We start from the raw sequence: 19,896 nt of genomic DNA on the forward strand, positions 1-19,896 counted from the left end.
GCAACAGCATAGCACAGGGAGATCAGCTCGGTGCTTTGCGATGACCTAGAGGGGTGGGATAGGGAGTGTGGAAGGGAGGCTCAAGAGGGAGGGGATGTGGGGACATACGTATGCATATGGCTGATTCACTGTTGTGTACAACAGAAGCTAATGCAGTATTGTGAAGCAATATTATTGTGAAGCAATTATACTCCAATAAAGAGCTATTAAAAAAAACTACAATGAGGTACAATGCCACACTCATTAGAATGAATAAAATCAAAAAGACTTACCAAAAAAATAGATACTATTAATTAGTTTCAATTTTCCATGATGTCCAAAAATTAAATATCTATGTATCAACCAGTCATCCATCCACCTATATATCAGTGATTTTAAAAAGTACAATACAAAACTGCTTCCTTCTCTTTCCTTTATACTCTCTCACATGTTTTCTGTTCAAACAGGAAGGAAATAGAAGTGGCTCGGCTTCCCAAATGCAAGATTGCATGCCTACAGCTTGGCAGTACCTCGTAACTGCATCTTATATGAAAATCTTTTATGAAAAGTGGTGTTGTTACACAGTGCCTCCCCCCCTCCCCCAGACACATCAAGCTGCCCACAAGGGCAGCAGGGTTGTTCCTTCCAAAGAATCTTGTGTTTACCTCTTGTTTGATCTTCTTCAGTAAAGGTGGTCCATTTTCTTGAAACTCAGCAACAATTCCAGACTCATCAGATTCCTGTTTAATCACATCTTGTAGGTCTTCTACTAGATGAGATGGTGTCTGAGGCTGAAGGGATGATTGGGTACATTTGTATCAGAGGAAAATTTCTGTCTGTGCTAATAAACCAACTAAACCCCAAGAACTTTGTGAGAACTTACTAGCATCTTCAGGGGACCATATTTAATTTCTTGAGCTGCGAGTGCATGTTTGAATGGTGTAGGAGTTCTCGGAGAGCTTTCTAGGATTGACCTTTTGATAGCTGGAGTTCTGAAACTTTAAGAGGAAAGCAAGTTTTGGTTAAATATAAAAGAACATATGTCCCTTACATTTCTCTACCTATTAAATTTAATATTTTTCTACTGAATACAATAAACTCATTGATATGGAATAGGGTATGCTGATGAATCATATATGTATTGTTAGGGAAAAGATAATATGTACATCACATATTTCAAAATATCATACCACAAAACTAAGAGCATTAAAATATTTCTCATCTTTCTTTAATCATTCTGAAAACACATGTAGTACCCCTAAGCCTTTATAATGACCATAAGTATTGTGAAGATCTGATGTCATTTAAAAATCAATTTTATCTATTCATTATCTCTTATCTACCCACAACAGAAAACATATGTTAACCTTTTAAAGTGTATTTTATATTAGAAACAATAAAATTGCTTTTTTAAAAGGTTTCTTATAATTCTTATTGATGTTCTCTCCCATTTCTTTGAATTGGTTAAGGCTTTATTGACTATAAATGACTACTTAATCACTCCTTGGCTTCTAATCATATAATTTTCCTGGGGATGGCAAAAGAGGTCCTATCTATAGATAAATTTCAAAAAGAAAAAATAAGATTAAAAAAATATGAACTAAGTAAAGAACCATACTCATTCTTAAGTTTATAATCAAAGAGGAAAGAAGGCTGAAAAAGCTTGCTTTTGGTGAAGAAGAAAAGGACTTATTGAACAAACAGAAAAACTGAATGGAAAAGTTATTTTAAAATTACCTTTGCATATATAGGAAATTTTTTTTTTTTTTGCAGTACGCGGGCCTCTCACTGTTGTGGCCTCTCCCGTTGCGGAGCACAGACTCCGGACACGCAGGCTCAGCGGCCATGGCTCACGGGCCCAGCCTCTCCGCAGCACATGGGATCTTCCCGGACCGGGGCACGAACCCGTGTCCCCTGCATCGGCAGGCAGACTCCCAACCACTGCGCCACCAGGGAAGCCCATATATAGGAAATTTTGAAATGAACTACAAAAGGTAATTTAGTTTATTCTCCTACCTTCTACCTCTAGGTAGTTCTAACATGCCCAGGACAGGCATATTGAATGTGGAGATACACATGACTATGTATATAAAAGTGGATCAGTAAAATTACATACATATAAATAGATCAGACATTTGGGGACTATATTCTATTAATTAAATATAAGTAAATAAATAATTTTTTTCTTGAAACAAGGACTTACATAGTATTTTCCTTTTGAGTTTTCACAGTCTGGTCTCTATGAAATGGTGTTGTAACAGTCAATTTGTGACCATTGAGAGGGGTGGAAGTTAAAGAAGGCATTTCCAAGTCTAAGTTTTCATGGTTATTGGAAGTGTTTAAGAACTAAATATGGGAAGAAAGAAAATATACTTAAATTAAACAGTGATTCTTTACTCAACCCAATTTAAAAATGACATGTTGTTAACAAGTAGGTATATTTTACTGGACCATTATGTGAGATAACAATGATGTTAACAAGCACATAGTGTTTTATTTCAATTCAGCACCCAGGATTTGGAGTATGATTTCCAAGAAATAAAATCTAGAGTCAATGCTGAAAAACTTGCAAAATCCTAAGAAAACATTCTCAATAAGGACACTTGTCATTAAAGAGAATGAGATGCACTTCTTATTAACATTAAAGGTGTTAAAGTGATTTTTTTGGAAAGTAATCATTTTTTTCTTTCATACTTCGTTTTTTCTCTTTAATGATCTAGGAACCATTATTATATAAAGTTGACATTATGTGGAAAATTCTTGAATAATTTAAGCTGTATCTCTCAGAACACTGATGTTCTGGGAAAGTAATAGGTGTTCCTCAAATGGTTCCAAGGTAAAACAAATTTGGGAAACACACATATTGTAATCTCCTCCTGGAAATTCACAATGCACATCCGTATATTAAAAACTTTGAGAGGTCCTGCAGTAAACAAACCATTTTTTTTTTTTTTTTTTTTTTGCGGTACGCGGGCCTCTCACTGTTGTGGCCTCTCCCGTTGCAGAGCACAGGCTCCGGATGCGCAGGCTTAGCGGCCATGGCTCACGGGCCCAGCCGCTCCGCGGCATGTGGGATCCTCCCGGACCGGGGCACGAACCCGTGTCCCCTGCATCGGCAGGCGGACTCTCAACCACTGCGCCACCAGGGAAGCCCTAAACAAACCATTTTAATTTTGTTTGATTCAGTGTTTCCCAAACTTATATACCTATATATTTAGATGTTTTTCTGGAACATCATTAAAATCTTGTAGAACTAATATACTTCAGAACAGGGTTTGGAAAATACAAGCAAAAAAAGAAGATCTTTTTTTAGTGGGCATATCATTTGCTCATACCTAAGTTGTTCTTATAACAGACTCGACAGGCATAATTGGAAAAATGTTTTAAAGTGCCAAATTATCCTTTAGCTTCAATTATTTTCATAATTAAGGAACACAAGTCTTTGATAAAAATTATAATTTCCATGCCTTAAAAAAGCTGTATGAAATAAGAACATTCATTGGCAAAAACTGCCAATAAAATATTATGGCACGACTCAGAAGAGCCAATGTTGAGAAATTGAAATTAAAACATACGTTGTTTTTCTTAAGCATTTGTTCCTCATTTTCTCCCAAAACTTTTTCACTTAAAGATGGACTGGAACCTTTAAATTTTCTCATTGCAGCTCAAATGTTATCTAAACATAATTTGGTTCCCTCCTCCCCTGGGTCAGTGAATCACATAACAATAAGTGAACAAAGAGGCAGAAAATCTGTTAAAGTTTTTAAAGGGATGGGAGAAGAGGAAGGAGTAGAAACGTTAAACTCTAGTGTTGAAGGAAATAAAAGCACATCCCAGGCAACTAACTCTCTTTAGAATCACCAAAAAGTCAGAGAGAGAATTATGACAAAATCATCAGTCCATCTACAGATAGCCTACACTCTGGGAGGCAGTATGACTTAGCAACAGCCAGAGGCAACAACGGAATGAAATCAGTGAAGACAACAGTAATGAGTCATTTGTTCCAAAGGATTAGTTTCTAGATTATTAAGGGTCAGGTGTCTGCTGAAAATTAGTAACAGCTGTGCAGAAATTGTGCTCTACCTGCAAGGGGGAGAAAGGTAGGCTTTTGACAAGGGAACGCTTGGGAGTTGAACTGCTGATGTCAGCAAATATCAAGGAACTAGAGTGCCCAGTGGCTATGGGGCTGGCTTGGCCCTGCTTTTTTCGAAGGATGACCCGTGGAATTGTGCTGGGCCTCGCAGGAGGGAAGGGCTTGGGCAGGTCAAGTGAACCCTCACTCAACTTGCGTTTGTTCGCCCTCTTGCTAGGCTCTCCTGCAGGCCTATTCACATTGCCCTCTCTTTGCTGAAGCTGGAGGGCTTTGCCTGCGTGGTGTTGGCTAGGTGAAAAAGCTGCTTCTTCAAAGAATTCAAAACTGCTGAGATCACCCCACGATGAAGGATCCTGAAACAATGTGGGAGGCACAGAACTTTGAGACAGTGTGTGCATGATGTGTGCCATCACCTGAAACACAGCACTGAGAAAGAGATGCTGAACGCAAAGAAAACACCTGGCCCACTTGCTTGACCTCCTGAGAAACAGCTTCGGGATGAACAGTTGTTCTGGTATACTGCATGGTGCGTCTGCCATGCTGCCTCAAGGCTGGCCCTACCCTGGTGCTGCAGGGACCTCCTGGCACTCTATCATTTGCATGCAGTTCAAAGCAAAAAGAAGACTTTTTGATAGCACATTTTGGCAATGTTCATCCTCTGTCTGATGGGGGATGCAGTAAATGCTTTTTAACCAACCGGGAAACAAAGGAAATGAATTGAGTGCCTGCTTTTGTGGTACTGAATTCAAGTTTGTTTCACCAGAGATGGTTTGTCTCAGTGAATCCGTTGGGACTGGTAATCAATGTTTTGTGGAGAAAGCCATGCGCCAACAAATGAACATATTACCAATTCACATATATTGAAAGATGGCTTTAAGCTCCGAGTGAACATAATTCTTAATGTGCTATCCAAAAGCAAAGCACAATTTTAGGGAAACACAAAGGAGTAAACAAAGTACAAAAAAACAAGTTTAAAATAATCCAAATATCATTCCTATTACCCAAGCTCTACTTATAGGTCATTAACTTTACTATTTTTAAAAATATGCATTTTGAAGGAAATATGTGAAAAGCTACCTTTATATCTGGGTAGCCTAAGAAATCAGATATTGAAAAAATATATACACAGAAACTAAAGTCATACGTTTACGTTAACATATGCTAGTAACATGATATTCGCCATAGAAAATGGCAACAATTTGAGGAGTTTCCTAATCCCCCTTCCAAAAACATTAGCTTGCCTTAAAAATTCTACTTACAGAATCTATAAATTGAAGTGTTTCTGCAAATTCTAAGAGGTTCTTAACATTGTCCAGAATGGTGCCTTGGTGGACGATCATGCACCTGGCTGGAGAGGCGCTTTCTTCAGGTAGGGAACCAGGATCCACCGGCAGAGATGGAGTGGAGTGGTGGTCTTCCAAACAGGAAACAGGTGCACTGTCTCCATGAGGTCTGGTGTGGTCGGCAATGGTGGTGCTGTGCCACCCAGGGTAGCTGCATGTGTGGTTCTGTGTCTAAGGAGGGGGTGGGGGAATAAAGAAAAAGCGGGGAGGAAAAAGGGAGAAGGAACTTAGCAATGAAGTTGCACAAGGTATCAGATGCTGTTAGAGGAAAGATAAAAGTTGTTGCATCATCCAAAACTTGCGCCTATGAGACAGTTGTCAAGATGTTTCCTTCTATCAATGCAAGACCCTGCTTTTTAATAATGGTATAGCCTGTCATCTATAGGATTACCTTCACTGTCATCATTTTGTTAAAACTGAAAATAGAGGGATTATGTTACCAAGTACAACTCTCACATGGAATGTCTTAAAAATCTACTTTAACATAATTTCCAATAGGATCATAAAGGTTTGCTGCAAATTAAGAAGTGGGCTATTCTCATTCTAACCTACAAAAAGGCTGGAGGATTCAAGAGTTAGAGCTGCTTTTATTTGCATATATTCTTGTGGCTTCTACTCCTTTTTTAATGCTACAGATTGCACTGATGCAGTGAAGGGCTGCCAAATCAACGTGGTTAGGAAAGCAGAAGAGCAAATTAACAGAAGTCTCCTTTCAGCATGACCATGCAACAGGAGAAATTGCAAAACATTAACTAAAGTTAAAAAGTGGTCGAACTATCATATGCACATAATCATTTTATTATTTAACCAAAAAGAAATCTACTCCTCAGAATACCTACTGGGTATCCCATCTTTCATTCTCTTTGTTGGTTAATTACATACGTTACAAAGTGCAAGCTGCTTTCCCAGTTTGCTGCCCAAACACTAGAAAAGATGTCAGAATTCAGTAATGGTCCACACAGCTTTTGTGTGTGCAAACAAAAGAGAGACATTTATGTTGCTTATGGAGAGATTTAATATATATCTTTTTTTACATGTATATACTGGACATACATCAAATCATATTTGAAATTATAAAGTACGAAAATCTAGCTTAAAAGAATAATAGAAAAAATCGAATGAATAGGCACCCGACAGATACACAGATTTGTAAAAAAAAAAATTGCAAATTTTCATTTTTTCTCTGCTAGTCTTTGAATTGATTACAGTCCTTCTGAAGAAAAGAAAAATCAAGACTGAGAATCACAAATGGATATTGAGTTTCTATGGCAACACAAAAGGACTACTTCCAACTTAGTCAACACACATCGTGATACCAGCTGCATTTTATTACAAGCAACCTCTAGTGTTTAAACATTGTTAGTGGATATACAGAGTCTTGATTAGTGTGATATTTAGAAGATAAGGGAAAAGGTACAGAAGAGCGCTGGGGTCAAGCGTTATCCCCCGCCCAGATCAAGTAGGCAGTGACATCTTACTGGAAGTGCCTGCTGTCCTTTGAGTTCATTCTCAGTTGACATTAGAAGCAACTCTAGCTCCTTTATTCGCTTTTCTTTCTCAGGGTCTTCATCGTTATAGTGTCTCTGAAATTAAAAGTTAAGGGAGAAAAAAAGACAAAGATCTGGTGGGAAAGTGTAAATACAATGATCGTGGCCCGAGGTTCACGAGGGACCACACAGAACCCAAAGAGCCCTGGCGTGGAACAAACGCCAACGGAATCTGGCCACTGTAGAAATCTCTGAATGTTATCCCAGACATAAGGGAGGGATGTGAAACCTGAGGCTAGAGGAGATGCTGACGGAGGGGTTGTTTCAACTTCTAACGTCAGAGAACCTGAAGTGTAACTTGCTGGCCAGAGCTCTGCCCACCTCCCCACAGCCCCCTTTTCTTTTAACTTCAGTGGATCAGGTGCAAATAATCGTTGGGATGAAAGAAACAGAACTGTGCCGTGAGTAGCTAATGAGTTTCTTCATGAAATGATCTTAAAATGGGCTTACCTGAATGGCTGCAGCAGCTGGCTGAGGGACATTGACTATATTTACATGTAACGCTACAGGATATGGGACGTGACTGGAGACCTACATCAAAAAGGCAAAACATATATACACTAATATGTATAAAATAGATAACTAATAAGAGCCTGCTGTATAAAAAAATAAATAAAATTAAATTTTAAAAAAAGGCAAAACAAACAAAGGCCGAGACATTCATGGTTACACGTGCTTCAGGGGACTTGTTGGCTTCCTGAAGTTTTGCTCTAGGACTAAGGAAAACAAACAAACACTTTTCTGATAAAATTCACAAAGCAAAATAAATAAATAAAACCCAACTCCAATTTGAAATTTTAGCCAAGCCTTTAATAATTGTTAAAGAGCTAAAGCAACAGAGCGAAAGAAATTTAAGGTGCTCATCGATCCTGATAGGAAGTATTCCTTAGAGTAAAACAGAAAGAAAAATATAATCTAAAATACATTCACGAGTGTATGAAAGTTTTGATGGTAAAAACGGATGGCACTAGCTGTTTATAAATACAAATATGTTTCTGTGAATTATTATGAGCTTTAGGAAAGAGTATAGCACCTCTTAAGATAGTTCATTCACCTGAGACCAGTCAGGAAGGTCTGTAGTCAAATATATGGAACAGACAGAGAAGAGTAAAAACTACTAATATGTTTTGCATAGAATTTGCTTATGAGCTCTGAATTCTTGGATAAGTTTCACCATTTATTATTGCTGCTTTTAAGATTCAAGTTTCTTGATTTTTTTCTCTTTATTCTTCTTTTCCCACCCATTTTGAAGATTTTTGTCCATAAATATAAATATCAAGAAATGAAGAAAGAATCACACCGATTCAAAGGAAGACAAAAGATGTCAGATGTCAGTCACAAAACTGCTCCTGATTCACAGTAAGAAGGTAAACACTTACTGAATGAATAAATTAAGATACTTCAGCTAGATCACTACCAGAATTGAACTTACAATCATCTGTTAAATTTCAGGGTCAAACTATTTCCTCTTTAAATGTAATATTACATGCACTTTTCATTTGAGCAGAGAAAAGTATTAGATACAACTGCACCTCCATACCCCCATCCTTCTTCAGCAGTACCTTGATAAGTAAATTTACATCCAAAAGCTAACTTCCCAAATTAGATTCGAAGCAGCAAGTTAGAATCAAACAACTTGGGTTTTAGTCTGTACTACCTCTATGAGCTGTGTAACCCTGGACAAATCACTTAACATCCTCATTTCTGGATCCGTATCAGGGCTAACAACACCCACCCCTCTCGATTGATCATGATCATGGTCATGTTCATGAAAGCTGAGAAGTATGCACCTGAAAGGTATCATTATTACCTGGAGCTAAAATAACATCTCTCTCATTAAACTAAATTCTGAGGAATGGCTTACGTTTTGTGCTTCAGAAACGTGGTAATAGGAATAGTCATTGTTAACTGAGGGCTGGCCAGTTGGAGGGAGTTGAGCTGAAGGTAGAGCATGGGCAAAACCCATCAAATGGCTGTTCTTCTGAAAACTTGTGGCCACTGGTGGCTGGCTGGCTTTAGAAGACTCCTGCAGATAACCTTCCTGCTCGACCTTGCGACGCATGGTAGAATTCCAGTGGTTCTTGATAGCATTATCAGTTCTGCACAGAAATATATCACATACACATTTTACAAACAAAAATTTCAATTCAGATTACAGTTAATTGACAGAAAACTGTTTCTAACAGAGACCCTTTCTTTTGGTCCACTATGAGTGTTTCTTTCCTTTTAATCGTTTCTGTCTTCTCTGCCTCCTAAAAATCATGCTTCCACTATCACCTAATTAAAATTGATAGGTTTCTCTAAATTACATAATATGGAACTTATATAGTTTGCTATAAATGCTGAAACCTTTTAGCCATTTTGTTTCCTTGTTAAGAATATTTCCAATAAAACACCCTTCGTGTTTATTCTGATTGTGATACAAGACTCTAATACAACTTAAAGTTCTGGCTGTTCTAGAAAATTACTCCTTTGAGTGTGGCTTAGCAGGGCCTACACATCACAACAGGCACTCAGTAAAGTCTGGTGAGCAATAATGACGTTGCTGCCGTCTCAGCGTCTACTCTTTATCTAGAATAGCACTAGCCAGAGATTTTGAGTAAAAAAAATTCCCACCTTTTGAAAACTACCTCAAATGGTTCCATAACCAGGCAAATGGAACCATAACCAGAGGCGAAAATGCAAAATGGGATCCCGAAGGGAAAGAGGCTAACTCCCCAATATATTTTCAAACTGCAAAGCATTTTTACTAAGGTTTTTCAATTCTCAGGAAAACAGTTTCTCAATTCAAAAAAACCGTTTTAAGCCTCCCTTTTACTATTTCGATGGGGGTGGGGGAATGTATGCTAAAGAAAGAGGAAGTTCAATTGCCCCTTAAATTTTTGGAAGAATCAACAGCATATCCTTTCAGACCATATGGGAGAAAAGGCCTCCTTTTATCAACCTCTTGAATTCTCTAAGCTTATACTGAACCAGGAGGGAGGAAATGTTTCAGAACATCACAAGAGAACACTGCATAGACCATGAGAGCCACAGCCTTCTTTGAAATGACCCTTTCTCCACTTTGGGGTTATGAAGCTCAAGAATAAAAATATTTAAAATGTTTCCTATCCTACAATATTTTAATGTAAGATTTATAATTAGTATCTTCCAAACTAAATGACATCCGTTATAAACTGTTTAAATGGGGAAAGTGGGACAAAAATGAGCTTCCATAGATATCCCTCATAATGAGGTCATTTTCGTGCTTTGTTCATTAAAAAGAAAGCTTAACAATGACATTATTTAAAAACCTGGAAGCATTATGATAATTCTAGAAATACAGTCTTTCTTTATTCAAAAGAAAAAATTAAGCCAAGTGGTATAATGAAATGAACATGGTATCAGGAAAATGGTAGCCAAATTCCTTCTGGTCACTTAACCAGCTGTGTGAACTCAGACCAGAGACAAACTGTCTACCCTTGGTTTGCTTCTATGTGTTTAGAGTTTTGTAGTTTACAAAGTGCTCTGACATTTGTTTTACTTGATACTAGCATTGGCCCTACGAAGTAGGTTATACCCCGTTTTGCAAATGGGGCAACTGAGGCTGAGGAAAGTTGGCCCAAGCTCACTGTTGGGTGGATTCTGGAAGTCCTCAACCAGGTAAACTCTAAGATCTCTTCCAGTTGTAAAAGCTATGGATCTAGTTTATCTTGTGAAACATTTACCATCGATAAAATGTAATTCACTCACCATACATTTTAAAGCAGAATGTTCAATACCCACTCCCTCATTCTTCCCAATCAATATATTTTTTGACATATTATTACCGTCCAGGCAGTAGCTTTGCGATTTCTGCCCATCTGTTCCCCAGTCTCTTGTGTGCCTGGTAAATAATTCTGTCTTCCTCTTCTGTCCAGGAGGTTTTCTTAACTTCTGGATTCAAGTGGTTATGCCACCTCTCCCTACATTGTTTTCCAATTCTCCCCTTTAAGTGCTTGGCAATAACAGACCAACGTTTCGGACCGTATTTCTGTACAAGCTCTATCACCTTCAGATAAACACACAAAAATAACCTATGTTTTAATGTTATGTAATGAGTCAGTGTAATCATTCTTCATGTTACAAGATCTTTAGAAAATTTCTAAAAATCCTCTTTCATTCATGGGAAATATGGGAATGGAGTCCTCTGCTTCCTGTTTGCACACTTTACCTGTTTCTTCAAGTTGGGAAACAGTCAACAATGTTGGGGAATATTCATAATTGTGATTCACACACCAACGGAGAAAGAACTTACTCTCTGATCTTCTTCTTTGGTCCAAGGACCCTTGATAAGCTCAGGGTTTAGTACTTTCTGCCATCGGTGCTGGCACTGCACATCTGTTCGATTCTAGGCAAATAAGATAAAGTGTGCACTGTCATACAGATACGATGTGATAAGCACATGAAGACTGCTGTAATAAAAATCACACACGGACAATATGCAGTGAAAACATTCAAGAACATAGTTTAGGGCATATCTGGAGAGCCCATTACTTACAGCGAAAGAACATACAAAGAATATATCAAAGTTGCATCTAAAATTAGAAGCTCTGCATCCTCAGGGAAATAGTCCTGCCATGTGAACTAAAGGATCATCGTACTGTATACCTGGTTGTCAATTTAACTTAACCTTAACCTCAGTGTATTGCATTTGGAAGTACCCACATGGATTAGGACTTCTTAGCGATTCCATATTGATGTTGGACTTCTATGGAAACCCACTCTAAATGACTCAAGTTTGATTCCCATTCAAACTAAGAGATGTGCTTCAATTTAGGACCACAAGTGTTAATATTGTGGAAAGAACAAAGGTGAATAAAGATAGGCCCTGTTTTATAAGAGTTTATAGTCTTGTAAGAAGTAAAAGACAAATATATAATTAACTAACAGAGGGCAGAATTTGATTCATATGCAAGAAGAGACCAAAGTAAAATGATATTGGGGTGGAAAAAGGAGCATCTTCTGAGGAGGAGAAATTATGTTTCCTTAGAAGGAGTACAGAAAAGCTCTTGGCATGGACTTTGAAGGATGGCTAGAACATTTTAGGAGGTGGCATCACCAGGGACAAAAGCCCTCAGGAGGGAAAGCAGAAATGAATTCAACCAAACCTGCTTGCGGAGGGGAAGTAGGAAACAGAACTGGGGCTGTAAGGTGAGGCATATGGGAAGGCCCTCATGTGCCAGGCAGTTTACCTGATGTGTGAGACTCGAAGTTACTGTTGCTAGTTTTGAAAAGTAAAGTACAGCTGCATTTTATGAAGCTCCATCTGTCAGTGGTGTCTGGAATGTATGGGAAAGTGGAAAGCTACAAGTAGGAAAGCCAGTTATGAAGGCAATGCAATCGGCCAGAGAAGAGGGAAAGGGGCCGAACATACGGAACGGTGAGAAGAATAAACAAAGGAATCCCAGATTCCTTAATCCTCGCTTGATTGTAGGGGATGGGGGAGTATGATAAGTCTAAAAGAACGCCAAAATTTTAAACCAGGGTACCAAAATTATGGCTATTGAAAAAATAGGAAATTTAAAAGAAGCTGACTTGGGGGAAGTACCATGAGTTTAGTCATCTACCATACAACAAATCATCAAAATGCGAATTTATATTATTCTAAAAAATTAAAAGATAAAATAAGAAGCAAACATTTAAAATACATTGTAAAAATCCTTTAAAAATACATTTAGAAATTTTAATTATATGCATTACAAAAGAAATATAAGTTACAGATGAGGCATTTCTCCCTTACTTCTTATATACAAGCAAATACGTAATGTCTTAATATCATCTCCTACAATATCTTATTTAAATCTTTGGGAGAAGATTTCCTTTTACAGAAAGAAAAAAATTACTAACTCACCGGGAGATAATTGGCAATAACTTTCCAGTCATCTGTTCCATTCTGTTCCACCAGCTTCTTTAGTTTTTCATCCTAAGACATTTAAAGGTAATCCTAGGATATCAGTCATTTACTGTACAACTCTATTCAAGTTAGAGTTAAAGGGGAACCAACCCCCCACCAAAAAAAATCTCTCAAAAATAACCAAATTCAACAAATATTAAGGTGATATACTGGTTTACAGCATACATTTATTTAGAGTCAGACAGACCAGAGTTTGAATCTTAACTCAGCTACTGATTAGCTGTATAAACCTGGGTATATCATTTTGCTTTTCTGGACATTAGTATTGTCATCTGTACAATGGAAACGATGATGTCAGCAGGGTTATTTGGGGATTATATGAGTTAATTACGCAAAACTTTAGCATAATGCCTGGCGCATTGAATGTTTAACATATGGTAACTTTTAAAATTTTACTTTGTGGGAAAAAAGTAATGAACTCCAGTGTTTGACGTAAGAGACATTGAACTATGGCAATAGACTCTCAGTAAGAAACAGTTCAAGCTCTAGTCTAACATTTAGTAAGTTCAACCTCTTTCATATAAAAAAATGTAAGATCACTTTTCTTAATTACACTTAAAGGCATGTATGATGTAAGAAAATCATTTAGCTTTTGTATCAATGTGTTGACAATTTAAATGAGACCAAACTTATTAGAACACAGAAGACGCTAAACGTCAGGGTGAACTCTTTCAGTTCACAAGTGTCTTTCCAAACATGTTCAAGCAAAAGAGAATCCTCATGTTTCTGCAAAGGTAACTTTCACACACAATGTGAGTCCTCGCTATGACACAGTCACAGCAATTAGGAAACCAGTGTTACAAACAGAACTTCTAAATCGCTGAGAATCACCCAAGTGCACAATTTCCATAGGTAAATTATGGATTTCCTATGGGCCGCACTGGAAATCCCGTCTGCCTGTCAATGAGAGTTCTGGTTTAAGTGAAGGAGGACAGGATGAAACCGAAGAAGAGTCAATACCATTTATTCTAACATGAAATCTTCTACAATTGGTAGCAAAATTTTTTTAAAGAACTTGGAAGAAAAAAGTAACTTTTCTCTTACATTAATAATTTTGCCTCCTAAGCATTTTTCCATTCCCATAGAGATCAAGATTTGATAAGCTAGCAGACAAAGAGAGGTGAGAAGGAGACACACCTCCATCCATTTTTGAATGCTTTCAGAACAGACATCCACATATATTCCTCTGTGTAATATTATATACCAAGAATGTTAAATGAACCCATTATAACAAGACAAGTTCTGTGAGTGTTTTGCTTTATTCTTTTGTTTTGTTTTTGGAAATAGCAATTCATTCATTTGTTCAGGGAACATCTGTTAATATTCCACTTTGTGGCAATCGATTCTGGGTTCAGGGAACACAAAAATGAATAGACGTTTAGCTCTGCCCTCAGCAGACTTACAGTCTACTGGGCGGGGGGGCATATACATTACAGCAACAATAGATAAGAACATGTATGTATCCATTGGTTGGAGGACGAATCCAACCTGTCTGGGGAAGCCAAGGATGGCTTCACAGAAGTGATGTCTTCACAAGTGATGAAGAAGTAGTAAGGGGCTTCTCTGGTGGCGCAGTGGTTGAGAGTCCGCCTGCCGATGCAGGGGACACGGGTTTGTGCCCCGGTCCGGGAAGATCCCACATGCCGCGGAGCGGCTGGGCCCGTGAGCAATGGCCGCTGAGCCTGCGCGTCCGGAGCCTGTGCTCCGCAACGGGAGAGGCCACAACAGTGAGAGGCCCACGAACCCAAAAAAAAAAGAAGTAGTAAGAATTTGTGGGGCAAAGGGACAAGAACAGAATAGGCAGAAGGAAACGCAGATAAAACAAAGTGAGGAGGGGACCTTCAAACAACTGCAAAAAGTTTGGAAAAGGATGGTATAGTGTCCATGTGGGGGAGTGGTGAGGCAGGCTAGGATAAGAGTCAGAGAGCCCGCTAAGGAGTTTGAACATCTGTAGTTTAGCTGGAATTTTGTTTTTTATAAATGGATGCACTCTAGGTTTTTCCCCATGTTTTGATTACATGATTAGTTACCTCTTCCCTGGTCCACCTAGTTTTCCCCAAGTGACGCTTTCCAGACTTGGGAAGCAGCCCATCATAATCATGGTCACACATCTCAATGTCTTCATCATCCTCGTCACTACTGTAGATGCTGCAGAAATAAAAATGGGCAGATGTGGACTGAAACAAGAGGATTCAAACGACTGGATTACAAAACTTACACCAAAACTCCTCAACAATCTTTTCAAAGGTTACGAAGATAAAACTTTGAAAACTTGCATAACGAGACTGTTTTTGGCACTCTGTTGCTCTAGGATTGTAAACTGGTTCTGCTGTTATTGGTATCCACAGATACGGCAAAGGACCTGGTACTTTCTATTGCTCTGCATGTTTAAACCTGCTGTTAATGTTAGACCAGTGACAAGTTACACAATTGGCAACCTTCCAACCAATGAAGGTTTAAGTTTAAAACTTAATGTTAAGGACAATAAAAGGAACGAGAGCCCATGTCCTTTACATAAGTACACTCGCAAAACCTTTGGTATACGTCCCATCATTTAAGTAATATTTCCCAAATACAATTAAAAAAACCTCAATTATGTTATCCTAATGGGACTGGTGTTTTATTAAGAGAAAAAAATTCAAGAAGTAATGCACCCAACAATGTAATTATAGTCATCCCTTAAAGATTAGAAGATTAAGAGAATCTAAAAGGAAAGGATTTAAAAACCTGACAAAGGATAAATGATCAAGTGATCAAACTGCTTTGTAAATAACATTAATACCAAGCAGTTCAAAACTCCAGGCCAGGTTGATCCAACTTGTGGCCATGTTTACAATCCTCAGTTTCCAGAGTAACCAAGTGAATAATTAGGCCACATGATAGTCAGAATCTTACTCATGTTTTTTCTACCTCTGACTGAATGGTTTTTGAAAGATCTTAAAATGTACCTAATTCAAAACTGAGGGATTCCCCCAGGTGGGTTTAAAAGGAACCCATTACTGTTTTCAAAAGAGTTTTTTCTTTTACCTACTTGACCAAAACTATAAATTATGATGACTTTTGAAGTAACTTTATACGTAATGTTTATTAATCATATAATGGATAGGTGAGAGTCATTTTACAGCAAGTTTACTTTTAGTTATAATTTTACTTATAAAACTTAAGATATGAGGAAAAATTATACTATCTTTAAAAATTTACTAAAATTTATCATTGTAATATTGAGAATTCCATCAAACTAAAAACGATAAAAATAATGATATAAAGCAATATCATAATGCAGATCATTAGTCTAAAAGGAAAATGTATGTTCATATCAGGTTTTGTCTTCCAAAAGTAACTTACAAGTATATATTACCCATCCCTTAAAAGCAAGCAAAAATGCTTACCCAAAATCCTGAATTTGAGGTTCTTATAATTTAAAACTATTATTTTGGGAAAGAATCTGAAGGTCCAGGATGCATAGCGATAAGTAGGATGTGATCCAAACTTAAAACGCCACCACAAAAAAGACCACTAAACTGTGTTTATAATCTATAACCATCTTTAATTTAGTACCTATCCTTTTAAACAAGAGCCTGATCCTGTTTCACATTGTCAACAAGGGGCTCTAAACCAACTTCTGATTAAAAATTACAGTAGTTTCCCTTTAATAAAAAGCACAAGCATCATAAGGTGGAAAAAAAAAAGTTATAATCCTAGAGCTTTTGAAAGGTTCATAGGGAACTCCTTGGAAAGCCCCCCAAATGAGGTGGCACCCTTGTGAAATATCAGGGATACCAAGAAAACCAGAGTAATCGGAAAGTGGAGTCATAGATTCAACTGAATTCAACTTTGGGGGTTTGGGTGGATCTGGAGATCACGTTTTCAGAACTGAGGACTATATATTTTTTTCAGGTTTTTATTAGTTATCTATTTTATACATACTAGTGTATATATGTCAGTCTCAATCTCCCAATTCATCCCTCCACCACCTCCCCCTTTCCCTCCCTTGGTGTGAGGACTAGGTTTTCCAAATCAGTAATTGGACACCACTGTCTGGGCAACAGATCAACACTCAGGAATAAGCAACAAATTCAGCTGCCCATAGGGGGCAGCCTACACCAGGTGAGAGAGAATAGACATCAAACAGGACTAGGGTTCTGGAGGCAAAGGTGCTAGTTCTGCCTCCACCTAGCTGCGTGACTTGGACAAATCACTTCCTCTCTCTCACGACCTCAGTTGCTCGCCTATACAGAGGGCTTGGATTTTACTTGTAAGGTATTTTCCAGGGCTAATAAGGGATAATTCCACATCTTCCATGACTCTTAAAAATTAAGCAGAAATGTGCAAAATCAGAGACGTGCAAAAGCAAAGTCTCGGGGAAAACTTGGTGTGCAACTTCCGCAGGTCCTGAAGAGGCCATGAGGGGAGCAGGGCGAGCCCAGGGCTGCTCACACTGTCAGCTCCTGGGTCCATCAGCAGGCTAGGCGCGGGTCTCGCCTTTGAGCTTTGCATAAGATTTCCTCGTTCTAAATTGTCCGGGTCGTCTAAGTAGCATGATTAATTTCTACTAAGGACCTGAAATAACTTTTCCTTTATCTGCTCTGAGAAGATCTCAGACCCAACAGTCAGAAGACTCTCAAAGGCTGATTTCAAGCTTGATGCACCCGACTCCCCACCTGCTAGACCTGGTGTGGTTACAAGAGTACGACTATGAATATTACATTCTGTCAAGGAAACAAACCGTGCAAAGAAACGAAAAAGAAAAGAAGTGTTGGGGGTTGGGAAAAGGGAGGGGAGCGGGAGGAAGTGCCTTGTGGCCGCTACTGTGATTCTAGAAACAGGGTTCAGACTCATTTCGCTGACCTGGTTAATAATCCCTGCCGAGTTGACGTTCGCCTTGCAAGAAACGGCTTCGAGCCCGCAGCCGGGTTTCTCTTCCCCCTGAAGCAGGTTCAAGGCTCCCGCCCCTCCTGGCCGCCTCCCCTCTCTGCTACCTGGGAGCCACAGGGAACCTGCGCGGCCCCGCCCCGCGGGGACAGTCGAGATCTTGGGGCGCGGAGCCTCCCCCGCGCCTCCTCCCAGCACCCCTTCCCAGCTCCCTCCTTCTCCTATTCCTCCTAGTTTCCGCTCTCGAAAAAATAGGTGACCTCCGTTGCTCTACTGTTAAGTCCCAAGGGCGAAGGTGAAACCACTTAAGGGGCAGCACCCCTGCGCCGCGCGGCCGGGCCCTGGACGAAGCTTAGGGAGCCAGCGGCCCCCCAAGTCGCCTCCCTTTTTCTCCGGCACCCGGCCATGCCTTGGTGCCGCTCCCCGCCCGGCCAGGCCCGGCCGAGGGTGCTGCAGCGGGGCCCACACCCACGCTCTTTGCAACTTCCTAGCTCTGCAAGAGGACCCGTGATCGCTGATTCGAAAACAAATAAGTAAAAGAAAATCAAAAAACCCGAGGAAAAGAGGGTGGGTTTACTTTGCCTCCAGGGACTTTTCCCCAAAACCTCCTGGCGAGGGTCCGTCCCGTCTCCCCTCCTCCGACAGGGCGACCTGAGGCTGCAGAGCTGGGCGCGGGGAGGAACGGCGACCTCGGCCGGGTCCACGTGCGCGCGCCGCGCCGGGACCTCTTGCACAGGGGAAGAGCTCCGGGGGATTGCGTCCCGGTTGCGCGGCAGCGGCCTTGGGTGCTGCCCGCCTCAGTCCCTTTCCGTTGAGTGGCAACCGTGACGGCCGCCGAGCGAGCGCCTACACCCGGCCACCCGCAGGGAGCTCCGGCGCGTCCAGTCCGGGAAGTCCAGAGACTGGTGGAAGCGGGAGCTTCAGCAAGTGACAGTTCGGACCAGTCTTTTCCTCCTCCGCTCCCTATTCCCCTCCTTCCGGCCGAAATGTAAGGGCACTTCATTCAAGATACCCGGCGAGCCTCCCCAAGTGCGGTTGACATGTGCGTCGCGGGTGCGTGGGAGCGGGTGTGCAATGTTTGCTTTAGAAGTAAAAGCCTCGCAGAGAATAATGATTAGAACCTTCAAAACCAGGGCTTAAAACAATTTGCAGATGTAGAGACCCTTTCCTCCCCTACAATCTTCTTTCCAGACGCCTGTCAGCTGACGCTCTTCTTCGCCTCCATAAAGAATGAATGAAATTTACATGAACTACCTGCAGCTACTATACTATCCGGCATTTTCCCTATATCTGCCATATGCTCTGCACTTCCAAGTCCAAACATATCGCAACGCATCCAGCAATTACGCTGCGACTCCCTCGCCGACATCCGCGGCATCAAGCCAGGGACCTAGTGGGCTCCCCGGGAATGGTGGGCACCGCTCTGCCCCCGGCTGGAACGTGCTTTTTTCCCCCTAGAGAGGACGTACCCCCGTGCAACTTGCAAAATGAGCCGCAGGGCGTGCTTCCCAACGTCCTAATGCATTTCTCGCATAGGCTCTTCCATTCATCAGTCCCTCGAGCGGCTTCCTGCTGCCAAGGCAGGGGCTCTAGGTCCTCGCAGGATCTGACAGCCCCGCAGAAGATCCGGGAACCATTTCCCACCTGCTCTCCCGGCGCCTGGCGCCCAGCGCGCCCCCGCCCGCGGCCGCCCGCCCGGGATCCCCGTTACCTGTGCCGGGGTCTCCGGGCCATGGCGCGGCGGGCGCGGGGCTCCGCTGGGAGCCGCGGGAACCGCACTGGGCTGCCGCCTCCCGCTGCCCGCCGCCTGCCTGCGTCCCTCCCCGGCTGCGCAGTGGCGCTCCGCACCGCCGGGGCGAAGTTTCTCAGGAGAAAGAGGAGGAGGAGGAGGAGGAGGTCGCGGAGGAGGAGAAGGAGGAGGAGGAAACAGGTTGATATTAAAGTGTAAACTCTGTAAACAGAGATGCCATCAAACAAAGAGCTTTGGACACTCCCCCTCCCGCCAAATCTGGCGCCCCTGCAGTGCGCACGCGCCCTGTCCACCGCCTCCGCGGTAGCCTTGTCTGCCGCCCGCCGGGCTGCCCGGCCGGCGGGGCCGCCGCTCCCCTTCGGCTCTCGCGCCGCCGA

The 19,896-nt window shown here is 40.9% G+C and overlaps 1 protein-coding gene across 6 annotated transcripts in view; it reads right to left on the reverse strand.

Moving 5' to 3' along the window:
* MYB (MYB proto-oncogene, transcription factor) overlaps positions 1-19,617 on the reverse strand; it is a 34,930-nt gene extending 15,313 nt beyond the window's left edge. For 4 of the 6 annotated variants that reach the window (XM_060168123.1, XM_060168121.1, XM_060168122.1 and 1 more), the window contains exons 1-12: positions 19,481-19,617; positions 14,928-15,045; positions 12,835-12,906; positions 11,239-11,331; positions 10,772-10,992; positions 8,827-9,061; positions 7,413-7,493; positions 6,894-6,998; positions 5,332-5,586; positions 2,183-2,325; positions 863-977; positions 645-770 (exon numbers count right to left, since the gene is read on the reverse strand). In XM_060168123.1, coding sequence (XP_060024106.1) covers positions 645-770; positions 863-977; positions 2,183-2,325; positions 5,332-5,586; positions 6,894-6,998; positions 7,413-7,493; positions 8,827-9,061; positions 10,772-10,992; positions 11,239-11,331; positions 12,835-12,906; positions 14,928-15,045; positions 19,481-19,503 — 1,587 coding nt within the window. In that variant the 5' untranslated portion in view covers positions 19,504-19,617. Of the gene's footprint in view, positions 1-644; positions 771-862; positions 978-2,182; positions 2,326-4,062; positions 4,426-5,331; positions 5,587-6,893; positions 6,999-7,412; positions 7,494-8,826; positions 9,062-10,771; positions 10,993-11,238; positions 11,332-12,834; positions 12,907-14,927; positions 15,046-19,480 lie in introns of all 6 variants that reach the window. The other 2 variants (XM_060168124.1, XM_060168120.1) reach the window with 2 other exon arrangements.
* Positions 19,618-19,896: the final 279 nt, after the last annotated feature.

The sequence above is a fragment of the Lagenorhynchus albirostris genome, chromosome 12 (assembly GCF_949774975.1).
Source record: "Lagenorhynchus albirostris chromosome 12, mLagAlb1.1, whole genome shotgun sequence".
NCBI classification, from domain to species: Eukaryota; Metazoa; Chordata; class Mammalia; order Artiodactyla; family Delphinidae; genus Lagenorhynchus; species Lagenorhynchus albirostris.